This window comes from Excalfactoria chinensis, chromosome 1 (assembly GCF_039878825.1).
Source record: "Excalfactoria chinensis isolate bCotChi1 chromosome 1, bCotChi1.hap2, whole genome shotgun sequence".
Lineage (NCBI taxonomy): Eukaryota > Metazoa > Chordata > Aves > Galliformes > Phasianidae > Excalfactoria > Excalfactoria chinensis.
In genome coordinates, this window is record NC_092825.1 from 51801848 (window position 1) to 51822344 (window position 20497).

At 43.8% G+C, this 20497-nt stretch overlaps 1 protein-coding gene across 2 annotated transcripts; it reads left to right on the forward strand.

Annotated features, from left to right (window-relative positions):
* The first annotated feature begins 4467 nt into the window (after positions 1–4467).
* On the forward strand, positions 4468–18924 carry NFYB (nuclear transcription factor Y subunit beta). Of its 2 annotated transcripts, none has more exons than XM_072354732.1 (7): positions 4468–4559; positions 11994–12087; positions 12558–12688; positions 14437–14634; positions 16542–16623; positions 18191–18270; positions 18482–18924. In XM_072354732.1, the coding sequence occupies exons 2-7, from the start codon at positions 11994–11996 to the stop codon at positions 18512–18514; spliced, it is 618 nt and encodes a 205-aa protein (XP_072210833.1). In that variant the 5' UTR covers positions 4468–4559; the 3' UTR covers positions 18515–18924. The 2 variants fall into 2 exon arrangements, with proteins under 2 accessions (XP_072210833.1, XP_072210822.1); XM_072354721.1 differs by lacking the exon at positions 4468–4559 and adding an exon at positions 6711–7401.
* The last annotated feature ends 1573 nt before the right edge of the window (positions 18925–20497 follow it).

A 20497-nucleotide genomic window follows, 5' to 3' on the forward strand; every position in this document is an offset into this window, starting at 1 on the left:
ATTTTCTTGCATGTGTACTTGGAAGTTCTTGGTTGCTTTTGTGGCATGTTTACATTTGATGTTTTAGACATGTTTTAACATACAAATTACCTGATTACAAGTCAGTTCTGCTGCAGGCACATTTCAAGGGGATTGCTGCTAGCCATAGTAAGCACCATCTGGCAAAAATTAAGGTACACCTAAACTTCAAGTGGTATCTTTGGATGTACTTGCTTCGCTAGTGAAAACAACAAGCTAATTTTTCTTGTATCTGAAGGAACAAGACATATGCATTCATGCACAGCCTATTTGTTCTGTTTCCCTCAATAACTTTGGACATGTTGGCCAATTTTAATCAAATTTATATACTCTATTTCTGTGCCTCTTTTGCAAGAAAGGCAGTTGAGTGAGAAGAAATGGCTCAAAAGTTTGTTCAGCTCCTATTAGAGATTGTACGCAGGATCTCAGCCTCAAGGATTTTCAGGAAATAGCTTGCCTTGCCTCTTGTAAGCTGTGATACCATTATCTTAGTGTCTGGTATCCTAGTACTAGTTCTAAGTACCTTAGCATCTATGTACCGAAGCATGCTAGCATCTAAGCAATTCAGATCATCTCAACCTAGAAAAGTAGTATTGTTATTGATGCAGCAGACAGGGAATTGAGACAAAACACAGTTAACAAAACAGACTATCAAATGTATTTGCTTAGCTCTCAATTGAGATTTGATGGCTTGGATTTGCCCAAGGTTATACAAGTAGTGTGCAGGGAATTGGATCCAAGCTCACACCTTGCTCTTTGGACCATGGTGTCCAAATGAGCTGTAGCCATTTCAGAATCATGCTTTGCCCATCCCCCTTTTGGGTGGGTACCAGTCCACTCAGAATAAGCACATCCTTCAGTCCTCAGAGTGGGGATAACAAAGCTGTCTACTATCAGAGCACCACCTCTCAGTCGTGCTGTCACAATACAGACCCTGCTCATGACTCTTTCAGATCTGTGGGACCGCAGACTGTGAATGGCAGCTGAACAATGATTTCCTTCCAAGTGTGGCAGGATTTTTACTGTTGAAAGGTCAATACAATGTAAAAGCAAGCCGCACTGGAGGTGCTAAATAATTTTTTCCATATATGTGAGAGTTTTGGGAAAATGAAAGATGTCCTGAACTCTAATCTATTCCATCTAACCTCCCCCTTCTGAGACTCCTATGCTTGGTTAATTACCTGCAGATTATTTCTCCTGGATTTCCACATTCAGTCTTTTTTTCATGCAGCACTGGCAGGCTCAGTGGTATTTTCCAAGTATCTTCTTTTAGTTAGGACTGTCTGATACAAATAAGAATACTCTCATCTACAGGAGCAGATAACAAGCATTAGAAAGGCCACCGTTAAGAAAGAAATTCCCGAGGCCTGATGGAGTTCGTAGTGCTATGTCTATAAAAACTGTGTTCTCTTGTTCCAAACACCCACTTCTGTAAATGACAGAGCCCAGAGCACCAGTAAGGCACATTCTGGAGCAGACTGGTGTATTCTGGATGGAAGAAAGTTCTGTAGTAACACCTGTATCACACTTAGACAGCTTTCTTAGCTAACACCTACTAAGCAGAGCAGAAATTTCAAACAGCAATGGCAACCTCACACAGTATAGATCACAACCTCATTCAGCTCTCTCTTACTTCTTACTGCAGTTAACTCCACCTTCTCCTGAACTTTCTTCTCTTTCTTTGAAGACAGAATTTGAGCTGATCTAAAAGGAGAAACAGATTGGCCACAGAATGTAAGGAATGAACTGCAGACAAGAGGAACTACATTCACTTCTGGAAAATGTAAAGTCTAAATGACATGGTAAGGATTTTGAGACTGTAACTGATAAGCAGCTAGATAACAAAGCAATTAGCATTATACCAGGTGATAATGGCCTTTCAATATCTAAAGTGGGGCTGTAAGAAAGAAGGGGATGGACAGACTCTTTAGCAGGATCTGTTGTAACAGGACAAGAGGAAATAATTTCCAACTAAAGAGGGGAGATCTAGGCTGGATAAAAAGAAAATGTTTTTTATAATAACAGTAGTGAGACACTGGCATAGGTTGCTCAAAGATGTGGTGGATGCTCCAACCCTGGAGACACTCAAGGTCGGGCTGGAGGGGCTCTAAGCACCCTGATCTAGCTGGGGGTGTCCCTGTTCATTGCAAGTTGGACTAGATGGCCTTAAAAGTCCCTTCCAACTCAAAAGATTCTGTGATTCTATGATATGTACACATGGGAAAGGCAGATTGGCATGCTGAAATGCAAACTTTTAGGATATATAGCATGAATAGAACACGTATCCTTGCGAATATATGGAGCCTGAGAATGTGCTTAGCATATGGGTAAGATATTTAGCCAGTTAAAAAGCACACAATAAAGGTGTGATAGAAGCTGTCACCAGTGGAAAAACACAAGGTAAAAGGTATGTAAAGGGTAACTTTGTGTTGGATTCTCTGGCTTCAGCTGGATGACATATTTAACTACTGGGTTCTCTTCTGTCAATGGTAAGAATGAGAACGAATAAAATCATTGGAGAAGTAGATTTCTCATAGATTCAGTAGTTATAAATGCCAGCAAAATCATCACAGGCAAAAAAACAAAAAAAAAACAAACAACAAAACAACAACAACAACAACAACAAAACAGTATTTTTTACTTTGAGTTTGAAAAACATACAGTGATTAGACTGGAGGGCCACGTTTTCAATCAAAATGTCAGCGGAGCTGTTCAAAGCCACGAGCACCACCTACTCTGTGCCCTGAAGAACCTGCATTAATGTCAGGGTTTGTCTTCCCTTTCACTTGTGAAATTCCAGGTTGAGGTGAGAGAATCCATAGAAAGAACTTAAAACCACAGAGCAAAATGAATGCTGCATTGCCATGGTGTTATACTTAGTGTACACAAGCTATAACACGGACAGAGGGGAAATGTATCCCCTAAGGCCCTGCAGTTAGTGAATGTTCTTTTATTATTTTACATCTTCCAGGCATTAAGAAAAAATAATAACTAATTACTGCTTACAGTACCCAGGAGGCAGAATGAAGCTGTGTATAGCATTTGCAATAAAAACCCGAGGCCATGCAAAATTTGTCTCATTTGATGTTTCCATTTAAGTTTGAAACTCAGTCCAAACCCGCAGACATTCTGAGTGAATCTTCCCGATATATCGAAATACAAGAAACCAACATTCTTATGTGAAAACAAGTGGAAATCTGTAAGGTTTGTAAGGTTTATGAGTTTGTTTAAATCCTTTGTTTAAACCCAAACACCAGAAGAAAACTTGCAGAGGAACATGTTTATGTATTAACGGGAAGAAGAATGCTAACACAGGCCACTGTGAAACATGAATTTCATGTGTTTGGGTAAAATAATACTTCGGACTCCCGAGTTATTCCTGTTACTTCCATTGTAGAGGCTGCACACAGATGCTGTTGGCAGCAGGTATGTGGAATGTCTCCGGCTGCTTTTGCTTGAGAGAAAATCACTCACTGGTTCCAGCAAATGGAGGACTGGTGGATTATGAAGTGTTTCATATAAACTCTTCACGAGGGAGGTTTATAAGTCTCAGAGGAGAAGCCAGCCCATCATCTTCACCCAGCAGCCTGTATTTTTAAGAACTAACACAAAACCTGAAGGCGAGAGGAAACCAGGCTCGCTAGGCCGTGTCACCAGGGGAAATGATTCTTCCAGGTCTGCAGTGGGATTTTACTTCTGCTGAGGGAAGGGGCAATGCTGAGCCACAGAACCCCTCACCCCGGGTTTTGTTCCACCACATGGCTCGGACCCAGGGTGGGCCTTCCTCCTCCTTCACTGACCTCACCTTTCTCAGCCTTTCAGTGGTGCGCAGCAACAGAACGAGGCGCAACCAGTACAAACTGCAACATGGGAAGCTTCACACAAACGTGAGGAAGAATTCCTTTGCTGCGTGAGTGACAGAGCACTGAAATAAGCTGCCCTGAGAGGTGATGGAGTTTCTTTCTGTGGAGATACTCCAAACATGCCTGGATGTTTCTATGCGGAACCCACTGCAGGGAACGTGCTCTAGCTGAAGGCTGACCCAGGTGATCTCTAGAGGTCCCTCCCAACCCCTCTAATTCTGTGATTCTTTCTCAGTCTGTGCGTGATGAGGAAGACAGCAAAGTCATTGGGGGGCACATGATTTATTTTCCTCTCAACCGCCGAGCCAAGGGCAGGTGTAGGACAGCCAAGGCAGCCTGTGAGGAGCTTCCACCAACAACCAACCAAACAGCAGCAACGGCAGCCCCGCACCGCAGGGCTCAGACCCCTTTTCCAGCGTCAAACCCCCCCCACCCCGCTCCCGTTGCATCCATCCCCGTAAAGGAGGCGGGCAAGGCCGGGAAGGCCGCGCCGGCAGCGCGGAGGGAGGGAGCGCGCTGAGGGGAAGAGCCGGCGCGCGTGGCGGGGAGGCGGCGCGGAGGGAGGGCAGGCCGGCTGCGGGAAGCGGGGCTCCGCGCTGGGACTGGTTCCTTCGCAGCCATTTTCTGTCCAACCAAACAGCCGATTTGCGGAGGGAGCCAACCAGGGCCGCACTGGAGGTTTGTGCCTGGCTCCGGCCAATGATTGGTAACCGGTTCCACTGCAGGCTCGAATGAAATGTCCGTCTCCCTCCTCGGGCCCCGGCGCCGCCGCCGCGCCGCCGCCGCGGGGACCAGGAAGTGGGGGGCGAGCAGCCCCCGGGCATCGCCGCCATCGGCTGCTCGCCCGCCTCTTTGTGCGGCCGGAGGGAGCGGGGCCGCGCGGCCGGGGGAGCGGAACGGGCGGCGGGGATGGGGAGAAGGAGAGAAAGAGAGGCGGGCGGGGAGAGCGGCGAGGCGGCAGCGGGGGGTCTCGGTGCGGCGGCTGCCCCCGTCTCGGCGGGGAGGTGCCCCCCCTCCCCCGGTTCCGGCTCCATTTTGCGGCCTAGGCGGGGGGAGGTGGAGGCGGGAGCGCGGTTGCCCCGCGGCCGTGTCCGCCGCGGACCGGGCCGCGAGCGGCTGTACTCTCCCCGTGCGGCCTCGAGGCCCCCTTCTCGGTGCGGGGAGGCTTCGCGGCCGGCACGGCGGGGGTCCCGCTTTGTTGTGGCCCGGCAGCGGTGCCCCCCTCCCCGCGGTGCGGCGGGAGGCCCCGACACCACGCCCATGGCCGCCGCGCCGGGCCCGGCGTGGAGCGGAGCGGCCGCACCGCCGCCGTTGCGGTCCACGAAGGGGAGTTGAGCGGGGAGAGGCTCCGGTGGAGCCGGGATAGGGTGAGCGTGGCTGCGGAAGCCGCTGGCAGCGTGCTGCGGAGCTCCGGCCGGAGGGAGGGTGCTCTCCCGCCCTGCTGCAGCGGCCGCGCTGCCCGGAGAGGTGGCTGACAATAAAGTTGCTGAACGCCCGGGAGCACGTTGTCTCGTTCCGTCTGAAAGAAGGAATGGAAGGTGACCACCGACCAGGCGTGAACTGGAGTGAGGAAGTGTGTAGGAAAGCACTTAGAAGCTGTGTGTGTAAATAAGGTTTCCCTCCCGTGCCCCGCTGTGTGTGCTCTTGCATCACTGAGGGGTGCAACGTCAGGAAGGGAGATCGATCAGCCCGCCGGGCTGCGGACCGAGCAGGGTCGGCGAGTTAACCAGTAACACAGGGACAGGTGGGGGAGATGGAAACCTGTCTTTTCTAGGTGTCTACCTGTATAGATATCGTAGGCGCTGTGAGTGAGCAGGTCACCCTGTTGGCAGGTGTACCTCTGTGTGCCAGCTGCTGCTCTGTCCAGAAACTGCAGCTGGTGATCCTGGAAGGAGGAGTATCGTGCGAGTTATTCATAGGCAATCAGAGCAGAGAGGAAAACTATCACCTGTTCTAGCGATAGTTCTGCAGCTATTAAGATACACAAGCTGAAAGAATTATGTATTACAGATCCATGATCCATCCTTTGTGTTGCGTGACCTGTGCCTGTTTTGCTGATACATTGTTTGATTTAGACTGAAGTTAGCATCAATTAAAAAAAAATGCATTTAAAAAATCTTGTTGCTTTGTTAAAAGAAGCCCAGACAAAGCAGTGGTAAAAAGCAAAGTGGAAGGTGCTGCTTTGGGCATTACTCACAGCCTGGCTTTAATTGACTTGCAGGAGTGGAGAAGTGATGTTTATGCATGGTCATTAGCACAGTGTTTTTAACAATAAGGTCGGAGGTTAGTTGTTTTTATTTATGTGGCCTATGGCACAGCCCCTTAACGTTAGGGATCCAGTTGTAATTCCCTGGGAGTTCTGAGGTGATTTAATCTGAATCTCTATCTTTGAGGTTTCTGCTTGTTTCTCATGCTCTGTGTTGAGTAGCTGATTATATATGGTCTTGGCATTGACAGCTATGAAGCTATGTTTGAAAGAAGCCAAAAACATGGGATGTTACTTTTCAGGCTTTAATATTCAACAATTACAGCAGTTCCAAGTTCAGTACAGATCCTCTTATTTGTAGCAATGATTACGTGAAGGGAGACAGTGTGCAGAACTCTTTATTTTTGGAGGTATGTGGGAAATTTTCCAAGATACCGTGAAGATCCAAAGCATGAAATGCTGTAAAACTGTTTTGTAGTCATATCTTTTTTGTTTTGTCCAAATATTGGGAGGTGGGGAGGTGTAGAGCAAGGGAGGAAAGGGAAGCTTGCAAGGCTCTCTTCAGCTGATGCTTTAAACCTGGCTTTCCAGATGTGATTTGACGTAGTACTTCAGAGAAATATGGACGCTTAATTGACATACTGCCACAATGAAGGAAAAACGTAACCAGTTCACCAATGAAAAAGATAGGATTTACGGTTTGCTGCTTTAATAAACAGATAAGCTTAGTTTTTCACCAAAGATGCTAGGGAAGCACCAAAAACTCCATGTGGAAACACAGCACGGTGCTTGCTGTCAGTGTTGCAGCAGGAAGGAGCTGCTGGGACTGAGCCCTTCTAGCACTGTTGCCTTGTTCACCTTCTGCAAAAGCACCACCAACTTGTGCCCCAGGACATTAGGGCTGGTGAGGTGGGCCATGGTCAGTCTGCCATTAGTGCTGGTTATACTGATGGACATGGGAATGTGGAAGGCTGGGTGGGCACTGCTGGGCTTCATAAGGGAAAGATTTCCTCACAGCAGTCCAGAAGAAGGAACCCAGTACAGCCTGGATGCTTACGAGTGTTACTGAAGCTGTCAGGTCCTTTCAGCATCAGCCTGCTGATCCTGATGCAGTTCTGCTGTTGGGGAAAATGCTGTGTGTGAGAGATTAGAAGAACTTGAGATTGGGAGAGGCAGGGTGGCATCTGTTTGTGTTCTAGGCATGTGCCAAGGGGTTTTAGCTTTACATTTCTGCGGATGTGCTGGAATGATGCCCTGTGCCTGTGGGTGCATTTACCAGGCAGCGTTTCCTGCTGTGGGAGGCGTTGCTGCCAGGTGAGAATTCAGTGGAGATACAGTTCTTCAGAAATCACTGACAATAAAAGGGAATTAATACTGTATTTTTCAATCAGTTTTTTTCTTTGTGGGTGCAGAAAGCTCAGATAAAACCTTGTTGTCCCCCCTGGATGTCATGTGCTGCTTTTCAGGTTTACATCTCCTGTAGTAAGGGCTGGTGGCAAAATAAAGCTACGGTGGCTGATATAGTTAACTGCCTATACCTTTAATTACCTTATCTGTCCTGCTTCCGTGGCAGCTACATAGGAAGCACCTCATTCTTCAGTTCGTGGCATAGAATTTTCTGTTGTCCCTCATGTTCTGGGGGAAAGATGAGGTATGTAAATACTTAAAGCCAAAGAGGTACTTGGTTTCCCTTGGGAGACCAGTTTTGCAAACTATTGTCAGGTAATTCTGAAGTCAAGCTCTTCCTAAGCTTTTGTTCCATTTTTCCCCTTTATGCTGACGAAAGAATCAGACCCATCCTCTGGGATGCAGCAACAGCTCAGGGCTGTATTGCTGCGGAGTTACCCTTTAGCAGAGCCACAGATATTACTCTTTATGAGAGCTTTTAAGATAAAGCAGGATGCAAGATTTACTTCAGCGTAGTGAGGATTTATCAGTTCTGTGTAGATGTATTCTAGGAACGGTGTGAGTTGTGGGCTGCTGACAGAAGCATATTTTTTTGAGCATCCTCCAGAAAACTTTGTACCAGATGGTAGGTGTAAACCTGTACGTGCATTCACTTTCAGCTCATCGTTTTCTTTGATGTCTTTAATCTGAAGCGTTTCCCTTTCAAAATATTTCTGGTGTTACTTTCCCTGAGCTTTTAGTTTGCGTCTTCCTGGTAATGGTCTCCTTTATTAGAGGTACCAGGGACAGGCAGAAAGCAGGGTTGGCGCTGGTGATCTGAAGGCTCTTTCCTAACTAAACGATTCTGTGATTCTCAGCATTATCTTAGAGCAAGTCCAGTGATACTGAAAGCTCTTCCTTTATAAAAAGGCAATTGATTAGGAACATCGTACTTAAAGCAGTATTCAGCATTAACTGTGTGGTTATGTACTGTGGGCACTGGGATGAGCTGGCTGCTAAGTAAGCTGTGATCCAAGCAACTTGTTGAGTTCTGACCATCTGAACATGTAATACCTGCACAAGTAATTGCATTCATTTTGAGGTAACTGAATTATCCCATCCTTTTGCATTAGAGATTTGGCTGTGCAGAAGGGTGTTTCACTGTCCATAATCTTCTATGGCAAGGTTATCTTAAACTTTTCTTACAGTAATAACCACAGAAATAATTTCAGTATGTATTAGGCTGTCAGTACTTGTTTGCTTTATCTGAGATGGATCTGCTTGTTTCTTTTGCGCAAGCCTTTCTCCTTCAGTTCTACTGATCTAATTGCTGGTTTTGATTTGGAGTGGTGATAGGCTTCCACTCAGAAAGGCCTTGCTAATTATCAGATGATACATAAGTAGAAATGGAAACGTGGACACAGAAGAGAACAAAAGCAAAAGTGGTACCTGAAAAATGTATCAATCTAATGAGGTGAAAAGTGCAGTGGGCTTTGCAAAGAGGTTCAAACAAGATTTGTCCTTTGAAGGCAAGCAGGGTTGAGGAAAGCAGTGGGAGTTTCCTAAGCAACATTACTGAGACTTGGCCACAAGGATAAGGGGGGGCAGCTTGCAGAATGGGTGCACAGAAACAGGTGAGCTATCCCATCATCGTATCTTGAAAGACATGCTTCATTAAAGCTGTGGGGGAACCTCAAGGCATTTCAACTAGAACTGGGGCTAAATAAACTTCATGCTAAGGATTTGTGGAGTCTGTAATTCTGAGTTAAATTTGAACAGGGACCGGAGCTGAAACTGAGCTCTGAGAACGAGACTACCAGAAAATCCCAGTTTAATTTTGGAAGCAGCTTTTGGGATTTAGCAGACTACAGAACACAACCACTTCGAATTACAGAAGGAAAAGAGTGGCTTGGTTGTTCTGAGGAAGGGCAATATCAGTTTTGGTGTTCTTGATGCTCAGGATTGTGGTACCTTTGCACGGTTGTTACAGTGAGCTGAGTAAGCAAACTGTGGAAAACTGAGAAGTGAAGTCTTTTTATAAAGAGCCTGCAGCACACAGATAAAGCAGGCTGCTGTGACACCTGGCATGAAGAAGGTAAAGCTTATGGTGCTGTCCTTCTGTAGACAGAGCTGCTGTATGTGAAGTGAAACTGTTTTAAAAGCCCATCAGAAAGGACCAGAAGTACTTTACAGGCAGGAGTGGGCAGTGCTGTGCACCGGAGAAGAGGCAGAAGAGTTCTTCCTTTAAGCAGCTCCTACGGCTGCATCCAGCTATGTAATGCTGCTGTGAATGCCTGCAGTGCTCAGGTTTCATGTGTGTCCGTGGCCGAACACGGCACCGGATGTTGCTTCAACATTTGTAAGTAAAACCTCAGCCCTTGCAGCCATGGAGCTCAGATTTGAGAGAGGTTTGGTTTCTCATATTTCTGGGAGGTGTAAGAATAGCACAAGCCTGTCTCACCCTCACTCTCTTCCAGGTCAATGCAGGGAGCTGCAGGCTTTTTTTGGTAGTGACCACAGCACAGTCTAATGCCTTCCTCTCTCCCTTCCTCTGCTGCCTTTCAGGGTATAGAATGGGGATGGCAGAGCGAGCAGGTAAAGAGCAAAGTGTTAGCAGAAATGTGTGGCATCCACAACCAAGAAAGTCTGAAGTGAAGGGATATCTTGTGCTGCGCGTGGAAAGGTGCTCAAAAATATGTCTAGGTTTCTGAGCCATTGTAGAAAGAATTTAGCACAGTCTGGGAGCCTCTTTTTCCTACATTTTTTTTTATTGCATTGCCTCTGCTCTCTAAAAGCAGCATCATTACCATCTTACATAGGTGAAAACAAACGGAAAAGTGATATTTGAGGTTTATGGGAACTAAATGCTCTGCAAAGTTTATTTCCAGGGCATCACTGAGAAAAAAAAGTCAAGGTTGTTCAAGTTTTTAAAAGCAGGAGATTCAGAGTCAAACTTGTACTTGATGTCCATTCCCAAGTGCACCTGTTGTCAGCCCTAGTTACGTAGAATCATAGAGTGGCTTAGGTTGGAAGGGACCTCAAAGCCCACCCAACCCTGTGCCATGCGCAGGGCTGCCAATCAGCAGCTCGGGCTGCCCAGGGCCCCATTCAACCTGGCCTTGAGTGCCTTCAGAGATGGGCACCCACAGCTTCTATGAGCAGCTGTGCCGATATGAGAAGGGCACGGCATCTCATGGACTTCAGTTGAAGCATGATTGGTGCCTCCTGGGACAGAGCTTTCCAGGGAAGGAAGTGGGGCTCCTTTGGCATTCCTCTCTCTCTCAGCATTTCAACCTGCTGAACCTTGAACCAGTCTACAAGAGCTCAAGGCAAAGACTCTTTGTTGGCCATCATGTAGGAACATTGTGAGGGAAGCAAACAAGGGTTCTTAGAGGAGCAAAGTGAAACAAGAGCAGGGGAGGCAGAGGGAAAAAGCGTGACTCATGAGGCACCTGGGTGTGACTGTTGCCACAGGGAGGGTGAGGACATGGCGCTGGGCCTGAGGCCTGGCTTGGAAAGGTTTATCAGCTTGAGGAAAAGCTGTTTGAGCAGGGTGTGATGGAAAGTGAAGGGGACACTTTGTATAAGAAGTGTAGGTATAGTATCCAGTGGACTGGGATTGAGTTTCAAGGTCTGTTCAGAGGCAAAGATGCCTCAACGTGTTCTGGTCAACTTGTTGCAAGAGCCACATGAGGTTCCTGTCAGTGCAGGTGGTGTGTGACCCAAATGGTTCTGTACATGACCTCTGCCTTTGGCTGAATTTCTGAGGAAGTTTCAGGAAGCAGTTTTAACTACTTTTAACGTCAGAAGCACTAACAGTTTGCCCTGGGCTTTCTGTTTTGCTGACTTAACTGAGTTCAGACTCACAGCTGAAATGTAGTTGGGATTTGGACTTGAAGAATAACATCAGAAGCATCTTGTACTGCTGTATGAATAGTCCTAGGTGGCCTTAGTGATTCCTACTGAAAAAAACAATGAATGAAACCCCACGTTTCGTTATTTGCAAGATAAGGGGAATGATTGCTTTTAAGGGCTTTGTTTGTGATTGCGATCTTGCAGTTTAATCTGATTGCCTGGGAGTTTGCTTTTTCAATCATAAAGATGCTTGGCCCTGATACCTGATCTGGGGATGGGCTATAGGTTCTAATTAAAAAAAACACACAAAAATGCAACTTCCCCCCCACAAAATAAAAACAAAACTCTTATTAGGAAATGCTAACCTTTGTTTTAATGGAATACACAAAGCTACCTCTCATTAGCTAAGTTATTTAACTTAGCTATTTTGTATGAATGAGAAATGGCCGCAAGAATTGCTCTTCACTATGTTACATCTGAAGGACTGCTCAGAGTCAAGGCAATCAGTAAAGTGCAGCAACTGCGAGAGTTCTCAAATAGCAGAATATTCAGGCTGTAACAGTTGGTTCTCGTAGTTGTAGGTTTATTGAAGTGCTGTTTTCCAGCAGTAGCTGCTCTTAGCATATAACAAATGTACCTGAAAGTATTGCTGCTTCTGATTTTAGATGGATGGTGATAGCTCCACGACGGATGCTTCTCAGTTAGGAATTGCTGGAGATTACATTGGTGGCAGTCACTACGTGATACAGCCTCACGATGGTAAGAAATGTTAATACTATTGGTTTTGTCTCTCTATAATTTCATGCCGGTTCTTGTGAAGTTCCTTTCTGTCATTTTCAAGCTAAGAGTTGATAATTGTTTGTATTCCTAATGCCTTAGTATATAAAGCATTTTTCCTGCAGTCTGAAGGTAGGTTTGGGAGTTATCAGTGTTGATACTGAGTCCCTGGGGGTAATGACAAAAACTTTGCCTTTCTAGGAAAGAGTTTTTGTTTTGACATTTCTGTGTGTAATGATATAAGTACAATATCAAGCACACATGAATGTACAGCAGTATTAAAAAACCTGTCACCAGTGGGCTTGAGTTTCTTTATGTTTTCATTTTAGTTATTTCTACGTTGTTAATACAGTGGGCTTTCAAAAGTCATTAATCTTTTGGTTTAAGATTTGAAACCTGACTTACTTATTGCCTGTTGTCTGTCAAATACCATTTCTGTTTAACTTCTTCAGACACAGAGGACAGCATGAATGATCATGAAGATACAAATGGTTCCAAAGAGAGTTTTAGAGAACAAGATATCTATCTTCCAATTGCAAACGTGGCAAGGATAATGAAAAACGCCATACCCCAAACAGGAAAGGTAATATTCTCATCTTCTAGAGAAAATCTAGGTTTGAGTTTTGTTCCTTCCTCTGAGTGGTCAGAAACTGACAGAGAAACGTTTTCTGGACAGGAGGTGGTTGAGATCAAATCCATCCTTGTTTTTAGGTTTCAGAAAGCCTTTAGTAATTTCCATAATGATGGGAGCTGCAACAGGGCTCCTGTAGGGCATTATTTTGCCAAGATCTATTGCCTGATGTTGTCATAACGGATCAGACTTGGTGACAATCCCATATCAATGACAACTTTTTCCATGGAATGATGTCCTTAAAAAAAGTAACTTTCTGCTTTAAGTCGTTTAAAATGTGAAATAAGCAAAACTTTTTGGATGCAGGAAGAATCCATTTCTCCTCCTGAAGGAAAGAGAACACTTAGGTCATTTTAGCATTTGGATATGTATAGATTTAGGCAAGCCTAAGGAGCCTGCTTTATACGACGTAACAAGCAAGGCCAGCTATTGGAAGACTTATTTTATTTCTTTCTTCTAAGAATAGACTCTGAAGTCAATTCTGATCTGGCAGTAGGATAACAGTTTGAATGTTCTACCTGTTTATGTTAAAACTGTGCAGGGCTCTTATAACTTGCTGTTTTAACTTCTAGCTAAAGCTGATTTCTTTCTTTTTTTTTTTTACATTCCTTCAAATAGAAGCACGGCATAATTTTCTTGCATCTGCTCGTACTTTCACAGTGTTCGGGGCTTTCTGGAAATCTGGGTGTTACATTTCTATCTTTGCTGTGAAAATTTCTTCACTGGTCCATATTGTCATAAATTTTTAGCAATCAAGATGAGATTATTTTTTTTCCCTCAAGAATTCAGCATATGGGATGCCAGGCTCTCATGAAAAATCAGGGAGGCCTTTGTGAAAAGCTGCAAGGGAAGCTGTTGGCTGATGAGTACTTCTGAAAATCTGGCTCTATTCCTCTGAAAATATCAGAGGAATTGAAGATCCTGCATAGTTACCGCTGTGTTATTTTAAGGGAAACACAAACAGGTTCTTCTCATGTGAAGAATAAGGATCTGAAGTATTACAGTCCTTCAGTTGGCTCCTGTCAGCTTCCCTAATAGTCTTGACCAGTCCTTGCTGTTGTTTTAAATGAGGTAAATTACTTTGTCCGGCTGAAAAGCACAATCAGATCCATTTATTTAATTCTTGCCAGAGGTATTTGCTTCTTCAGCTGAATTCTCATTTGGAACATTTATACAGGAATATTAAAGCACTAGAGGAGCTTGCTGCTAGGCATGTACTAACCTGATTCCAGTCAGGGTGAAAATACTCGTCATGGCCAGGTTGGTGATAACGTAGTGCAGTGCTTTGGAACAGCTGGGTCTATTGAAAGGAAGGTGTAAGTGGGCTGTGACATTGTAATGAACGGGTTTGAAGAAAAGGAATGGGTAAGCAAATCCAGGCACAATATTGATATGCATCTGCATATATGAAACTTCATACAGAGCACAATTATGAGTTCAGAAGATGCTGACAGTTGTGCTGAAATAGTAAAACTTCATTTAAAATGGTTACAGCTGTGCTTACATAGAGTAGTGATGACATCCAGTGGCTATTTCACATACAGTTGTTACCTAAACAGCAACATCACCAGATGGTGGGATGCTTCCTTTATTATCCACTACTATCTAACCTTCTTGGTTTGGGTTTTTTTTTCCTTTATTACTTAGTTTTAGTTTTCTCAGGTCTTGATTAATCATTTTATGATACTTTTCCCCTCTAGATCGCTAAGGATGCGAAAGAATGTGTGCAAGAATGCGTAAGTGAATTCATCAGCTTTATAACGTCAGAAGCAAGTGAAAGGTGTCACCAAGAGAAAAGAAAGACCATCAATGGGGAGGATATTCTCTTTGCCATGTCTACCTTGGGATTTGATAGCTATGTCGAGCCTCTGAAGTTATACCTCCAAAAATTCAGAGAGGTTGGTCTATACTTCAGTGTTTCCTTATTTATTTGACCTGATTGTGTTTATTCCGAGCCCTGTGTCGTAATTATGTAGTGCTTAACTTGCACAGTATCTCACAGTGATTGTCAGGGAATAATAGGGAATAATGTAGCATTTTATAATGCTCCAGAAGCTCTCAAGGAAAAAGAGTAAGCAAGTATTTTGGTTAGATTTGTTGATTCAAAGTAGTTAAAGCTTCCACCGAATAACTTGTGTAATATATATGGGAGTAAATCACTAAATTCTTTAAAAGTGCCTATTAAGAATACTTAATTTGATCTTTGGGTTCAATCAATAAAACTGTACTGGACGGCATCCTCTTAGGGTCTGGCCTAATGCCCACTGTTTGGGCTTTGGACCCGAGTAAGTTTTTTCTCATATTGGAATAATGATTCAAATGAAGGACTACTTATTACAGCGGTGTTCCAACTCGCTCCTTGTTTTTGCTTGTCAATTTGCTTTTGATATTTCGCATCTGCTAGGTATGTGACCCACCCATTATGCATTATGCTTTATCCTTTCTCTAGCAGAAAATGACTTATTTTTCTCCCCTTTCAGCAATTTAATTGGGATTTTTTTTTCCACTCCCTCCTATCTGGAGCACAAAGAAAAAAATTACTTGCTTCTTTACTCTGTATTCTGCTACCTCAAAGTACCAGATGTAACCAAACAAATCAAAGGCATTTTCATCCAATGGCCTCTCTTCCTTACAATCTTGAATGAAGAAATTGTTCAGGGTTAAAATGATCATGGAAAAGAGGCTTTACTGGCATGAGTGAAGCTGGGAGGTCTGAATTGGCACTGCTGTAGGAAGAGATGCTCTTCAGACATTCTCTGTTCTGTAAATCCAAGTTTTTCAATTAACAGGGCTAGGCTCACTAACAGTATTTCATTTGCTGATAGCACTTGAAGCTTCCACTTCCCAGGAGACCATTTGTTATGATGGACTGTGAGAGGGTGTTTAACTGAGTAACAAGAGGTGAAATCTAAAAATTGAAGCGTTGCTGTCTGCTGCCTTTTTCCACTACGTTATAGCAGTAACAACACGGCACAGGCATGTGCTTTAATAAAGCAAGTGATGCCGATCTGGCCGCAGTACTTCTGGACGAGTCTGAAGTGGATCTATTCTGCTCTTCTGAAATGTCCATCTTTTGCAGATGTGTGCGCCATGGTAGCAGAGCACTGAGGTTGTTTTTTAAATGGTTTTGGATGATTTGGGCAGTCCTGGCCATCAGTTTTAAGTTTTCATTCTGTCTTCTGTCGGGTACTGTATGAAGGTTTCTGTTTTGTAGCTTATGTGTTTGTTCTCCATCAAACAGTTACAGAGAATCCTTTTGTAGAAATGTTTTTAGTATTTTGAGCATGTCCCTACAGGTTCTTATGTAATAGAACGGATCATCAAACTTCATGATTAAAGAACTGCATGCAGATGACTGGGAGCCTTGGCTTTCTATGCTCGTATCCCTTCTGGCTGCAGTCCTTGCTGTAGGGGAAGGAAATCCAGTATCTTGGTTTTAAATGTTAACCCTTAGTTGTATGATGGTTAGTGAGCAAAGGTTGCACACTCACCAGTTCTGAGGCTCTGTGATTCCACATAAAGGTGCTAGCTGCTGCTTCTGGATTGCTGCACATCTCTGACTTCATGCAGAAGTTGTAAACCTTTCCTAGAACTACACAATATTGATTTTGCAGGGTTTTGGTTTCTGAGGAGTATGAGTAGGATTAAAAATGTCCTTTACATGTTCTTGTACTATGCTCAGTCATAAATGCGAGTTTTGTAAGTCTTGGATTTCAAAGTCCGGCTCAACTTCCGAACCTTGGGTTCTTCAAGCATTCTCATGCCAACAGTGCTCTAATATGGATACCCATTTTCTTCTCTCCAGGCAATGAAAGGAGAAAAGGGAATCGGGGGAACAGTTACAACTGGAGATGGTTTAAGTGAGGAGCTCACAGAAGAAGCATTTAGTAAGTAATATTCTTTAGTTGTTTTCATTATTATTATTGTTAGACGTGATGATTCTTAACCAAGGAAGAGATTCTGGGCTGGCCACTTGTGTTGTACCTATGAGCCACTGAGTCTTCCATTGGAGAAGTCTGGAGGAGACCCTGTGCTCTTCAGTCAGAATTTATATCAAAGTGAAGACAGTGGGAAATAATGGCACAGCAGTAATAACTCCTGTCAACTGTCAAAAACTTCTAAGCACGTACATTAGTGCCAGTGTTTTCCTCCACACTTACACATAGATTGTAGTGGAAGATGTAAGATTTTTTTGTTCGCTATGTGGGTTTTATTCTTTAAATTTACAGTTAAGAGTTTACTATTTGGATTTCCTAATCTTTATCTGCATTCTCTTATGGAATAGCTCTTTTGGTTCAGAAGTAGTAAGACATGAAGTAGGCCCAATTTATTTACCTGGATTGCAGCTGAGATGCTTGTGACTGTGTGTGTGTGTGTGTGTGTGAACAGACAACAGGATTGTACAACTGAAAAAAGGATTCCCGTTCCATCTGTGGATCATCTCTCCCAACGAGTCTGATACTGTATTATTATTATTACTCCATTAAGTGGCAGAAGGCTGAAGATCTGTTCCTTGTCCATTTTTTGAATATCCCAGGCCTGGGAGGCTCAGAGTGCCCTATGAAATAAACATGAATTTGCTGTGATTTGGAAGAGAATACTCAGTGTTGACAGGATGCCCAGGGAGATGTTGCAGTAGCAGAAAGGTGGGGAGAGGGATTTCTTTGAAGTGAGTGATGGTGTCACGTGCTGTGGGCATTTCTCTCTGTGGAGACGCAGCTATAGATCCCTTCAGGGCTGTGGTCTCACTGCAGCAGCAGCAGTAATAGCTGTGCTCCTGCAGCATAGCCCGTAGTTCTTCCTTCTAGATGTGCACCACATCTGGGTCAGAGAGCTGGCATCAAGCTGTTCAACATATGTGGTGAAGGGTGCTGTGATTTTAAATCTGTCTAGACTTATGGAGATCTTTAAATCCTCTCCTAACTTGCCAACTTAAGCGTTTGAAAGTGATTATAATACATTGAAGGTAAGCAAAAACAAGCTGCAGCTTTTGTATTGAAGCTGTTAGGATTATACTGTTGGGATATATTTATGGGTTTTGCCTCTTGCTTGTACAGAGCGCTATGCTGTGTAACAACTGGGAAGCTTTGCTTCCAGCTAACAGTGGCAACATGTGGTTACTCTGAGTGTCACAGAGCTTACTGTATGCAGTACCGTAAGGGTTTGGCCAAGGGCAGCATCCCTGAATTTCCTTTGTAAATGTCGGGAGTGCTTCTGCTTCAGATAGGTGTCTTACTTCTAGCTTATCCAATGCAAAATCAAGGTGAATTTAGGTTCTGAACTGCTGATGATATGTAGCACTCGGTAATGAGCATGGCTGATGGAGCTGTCACGAGATGAACATGTTCCAGAGCATATCGCAACTAAATGCCATGTAGGAAGTACACACTTCAGACAAGGCTCTGTGTATCCCATGGTTCTTGTCTAACTTCCTTTAAATGCTTTTCCTTTCAGCCAATCAGTTGCCAGCGGGCTTAATAACTACAGACGGTCAGCAGCAGAATGTCATGGTCTATACAACATCGTATCAGCAGGTACCGTATCCTGTCTTCTGTTCTCCCTTCTGCTGCAGAAATTCAAATGCTGACTCAGCTGCCTTGCTTTGAAAGGCAAAAACTGGTGATATGTTTAGCACCTTGGTGGCTGTCGTGCCAGTTCAGTGCATTGACAGCTCGAGGCTGCTGGTGGTGATGCTGTTTCAAAAGGCGTGAAGTCGAATGTAAGCTTCCATTTTTCTTTCTCCAGATCTCTGGTGTTCAACAAATTCAATTCTCATGATTTGAAGGAAACTTTGGATCTGGGAATGTGAGATGCAGAAGCCGTGCAACTCTAATGAAAAGACAGTTTTAATGACTGGTGAAGAGATTTCTCTCTTTGTATATTAAATAGCTGTAATGTAGCTACCTGAAGCTTGACTAATTGAGGTATGAATTCTGACTCGAATCTTTTTCATGAATAATTTTAAAGAAACAAATTGGATTTTAAAGGTATTAAAGTATTTTTGTTTTGTACAAGAGTTTGTTGCTCTGTATAACTCCTGTATGCATTGTATATTGCAATTTATTACTGTCAGAGATTTGTAGACAGTTTCTTATTTTCATATTGAATCATGTTACTTTTGTAATTCAGGTAAACAGCTGGGTTAATTCATGTTTACCCTTTGAATAAAATTGTAAGGGTAAAGTTCACTTTGGAATGCAAGTTGCCTTTATTATAAAGATAGAGTTGGTCTTGGTTACGTAACTTGTCTTGCATGACAACCTCAGCTAACTTGAGATGTCATTCTATTTATTGATATTTTGAAAGGGACTTTTTCTCACAGATCTGCAGCTCAGAGGAATTGCTGCCACTGTTTTTTATCTAACTTAGAACTTAGAAGTAAATCAGAAACGAGCGACGCTCTTCCACGTTCAGAGACCTAGAGCTCATCAGCAGTGTTAATTGAAACACTGGCGGTGTGTGATGCAGGTCTTCGTTTCATTCTTTTTCAGTCACATTGACTCCTTAGACTGACTTTGGTACGTTTAAGGTGGTCTTTGTGCTACTGAAAATAGCTCTTCCTTTTTAGGTATGGTTTTTAGAATCCAGAACTTAGAAATTCAATGGTAGTGAAGGGTGGGGGGGGGGGGAATTTTATAGTCCTTGTGGTAAGAGACCTCATTTTAACTTTTTACTGCAATGTTTTCAGGTTGCTTGTGAGACTGTGGGGACTCAAATGTGTTAGCAGCTCTCCGTGTACAGCGTGTGTGTGAGCGCGTGCGTGCAAGGGCCTGAAACTGGGACAAGCGGTACAAACCTGCAGTGAATGATAGACTTCAGTTTTGCTGTCTCTTTTCTGGTTTTGCAATAAACTCTCGCCAGAGAACGTAGTTCTGCATCTGTAGCAAACTGTTCTTGGTAACACTGATGTTTCTTTAATAAGTAGGTGGGTAATTCTGGTAGATGCCCTTCCTTAGCCTGCTAGGATAGGAGGGGTGGGTTTAGTAATAGCCAGCATCTTGGAACCTTCTGTTTGTTTTCTACTGCTTACAAGAGATTAACATGTAATCGTTATTCTTCCATATACCTGTCATTAATTGAAACAAATGACACCTTGAATCTATTGCCATACCATTTCTTGTTGGTTTTGTCTTTAAACAAGCAAGTAACCATTGAATACTGGAAAAATATCTCAACTGAGCCATCTCAGAAGCCTGAAGTAGCCAACTCTGTGCTACTCCCAAACTTTTATGTATGTGTGGATTGAAACAGTGTTCTTACAAGTCAGCGTGATGCTGGCAGAGCCTCCAGGGGAGGCGCGGTGTAAGCTGTGTCAGTCCAGGCAGATGTTGTGGGGTTCATGGCAGTCTGCCATTCTTCAGCAGCTATACCTCTAAACAAATGGAGTTTTTCTGTAAAAGTACAACTGGACAACAGACACAATCACTACAGGAGCCCCTTTGGGTTTGTATTCAATTTCTATAAGGCCGCCATACCCTTTTTCCATTGCAAATGTGGCTGCAGAGCTGTGATTGCCGCTAAGGAGAAGCTTGAGGTTTGGCAGCTGGATGTGCAGAAAGGGAGTGACAGGGTGTCTGACTCACTTGCTTGAGATCAGTTGGATCTTTCTTGCTCTTGCCTGCTCTCCTGTGAGCTTAAGTTAAGGAGTTCTCTTGAGTTTGTGGTTTATGAGTTATCATCAGAGCAAAGGAGTCAATACTGCTTTGGTTTGCTTTTCCTATACTCCTTCCCACGCTTGACTCCATGTGGTTGAGAGACAAA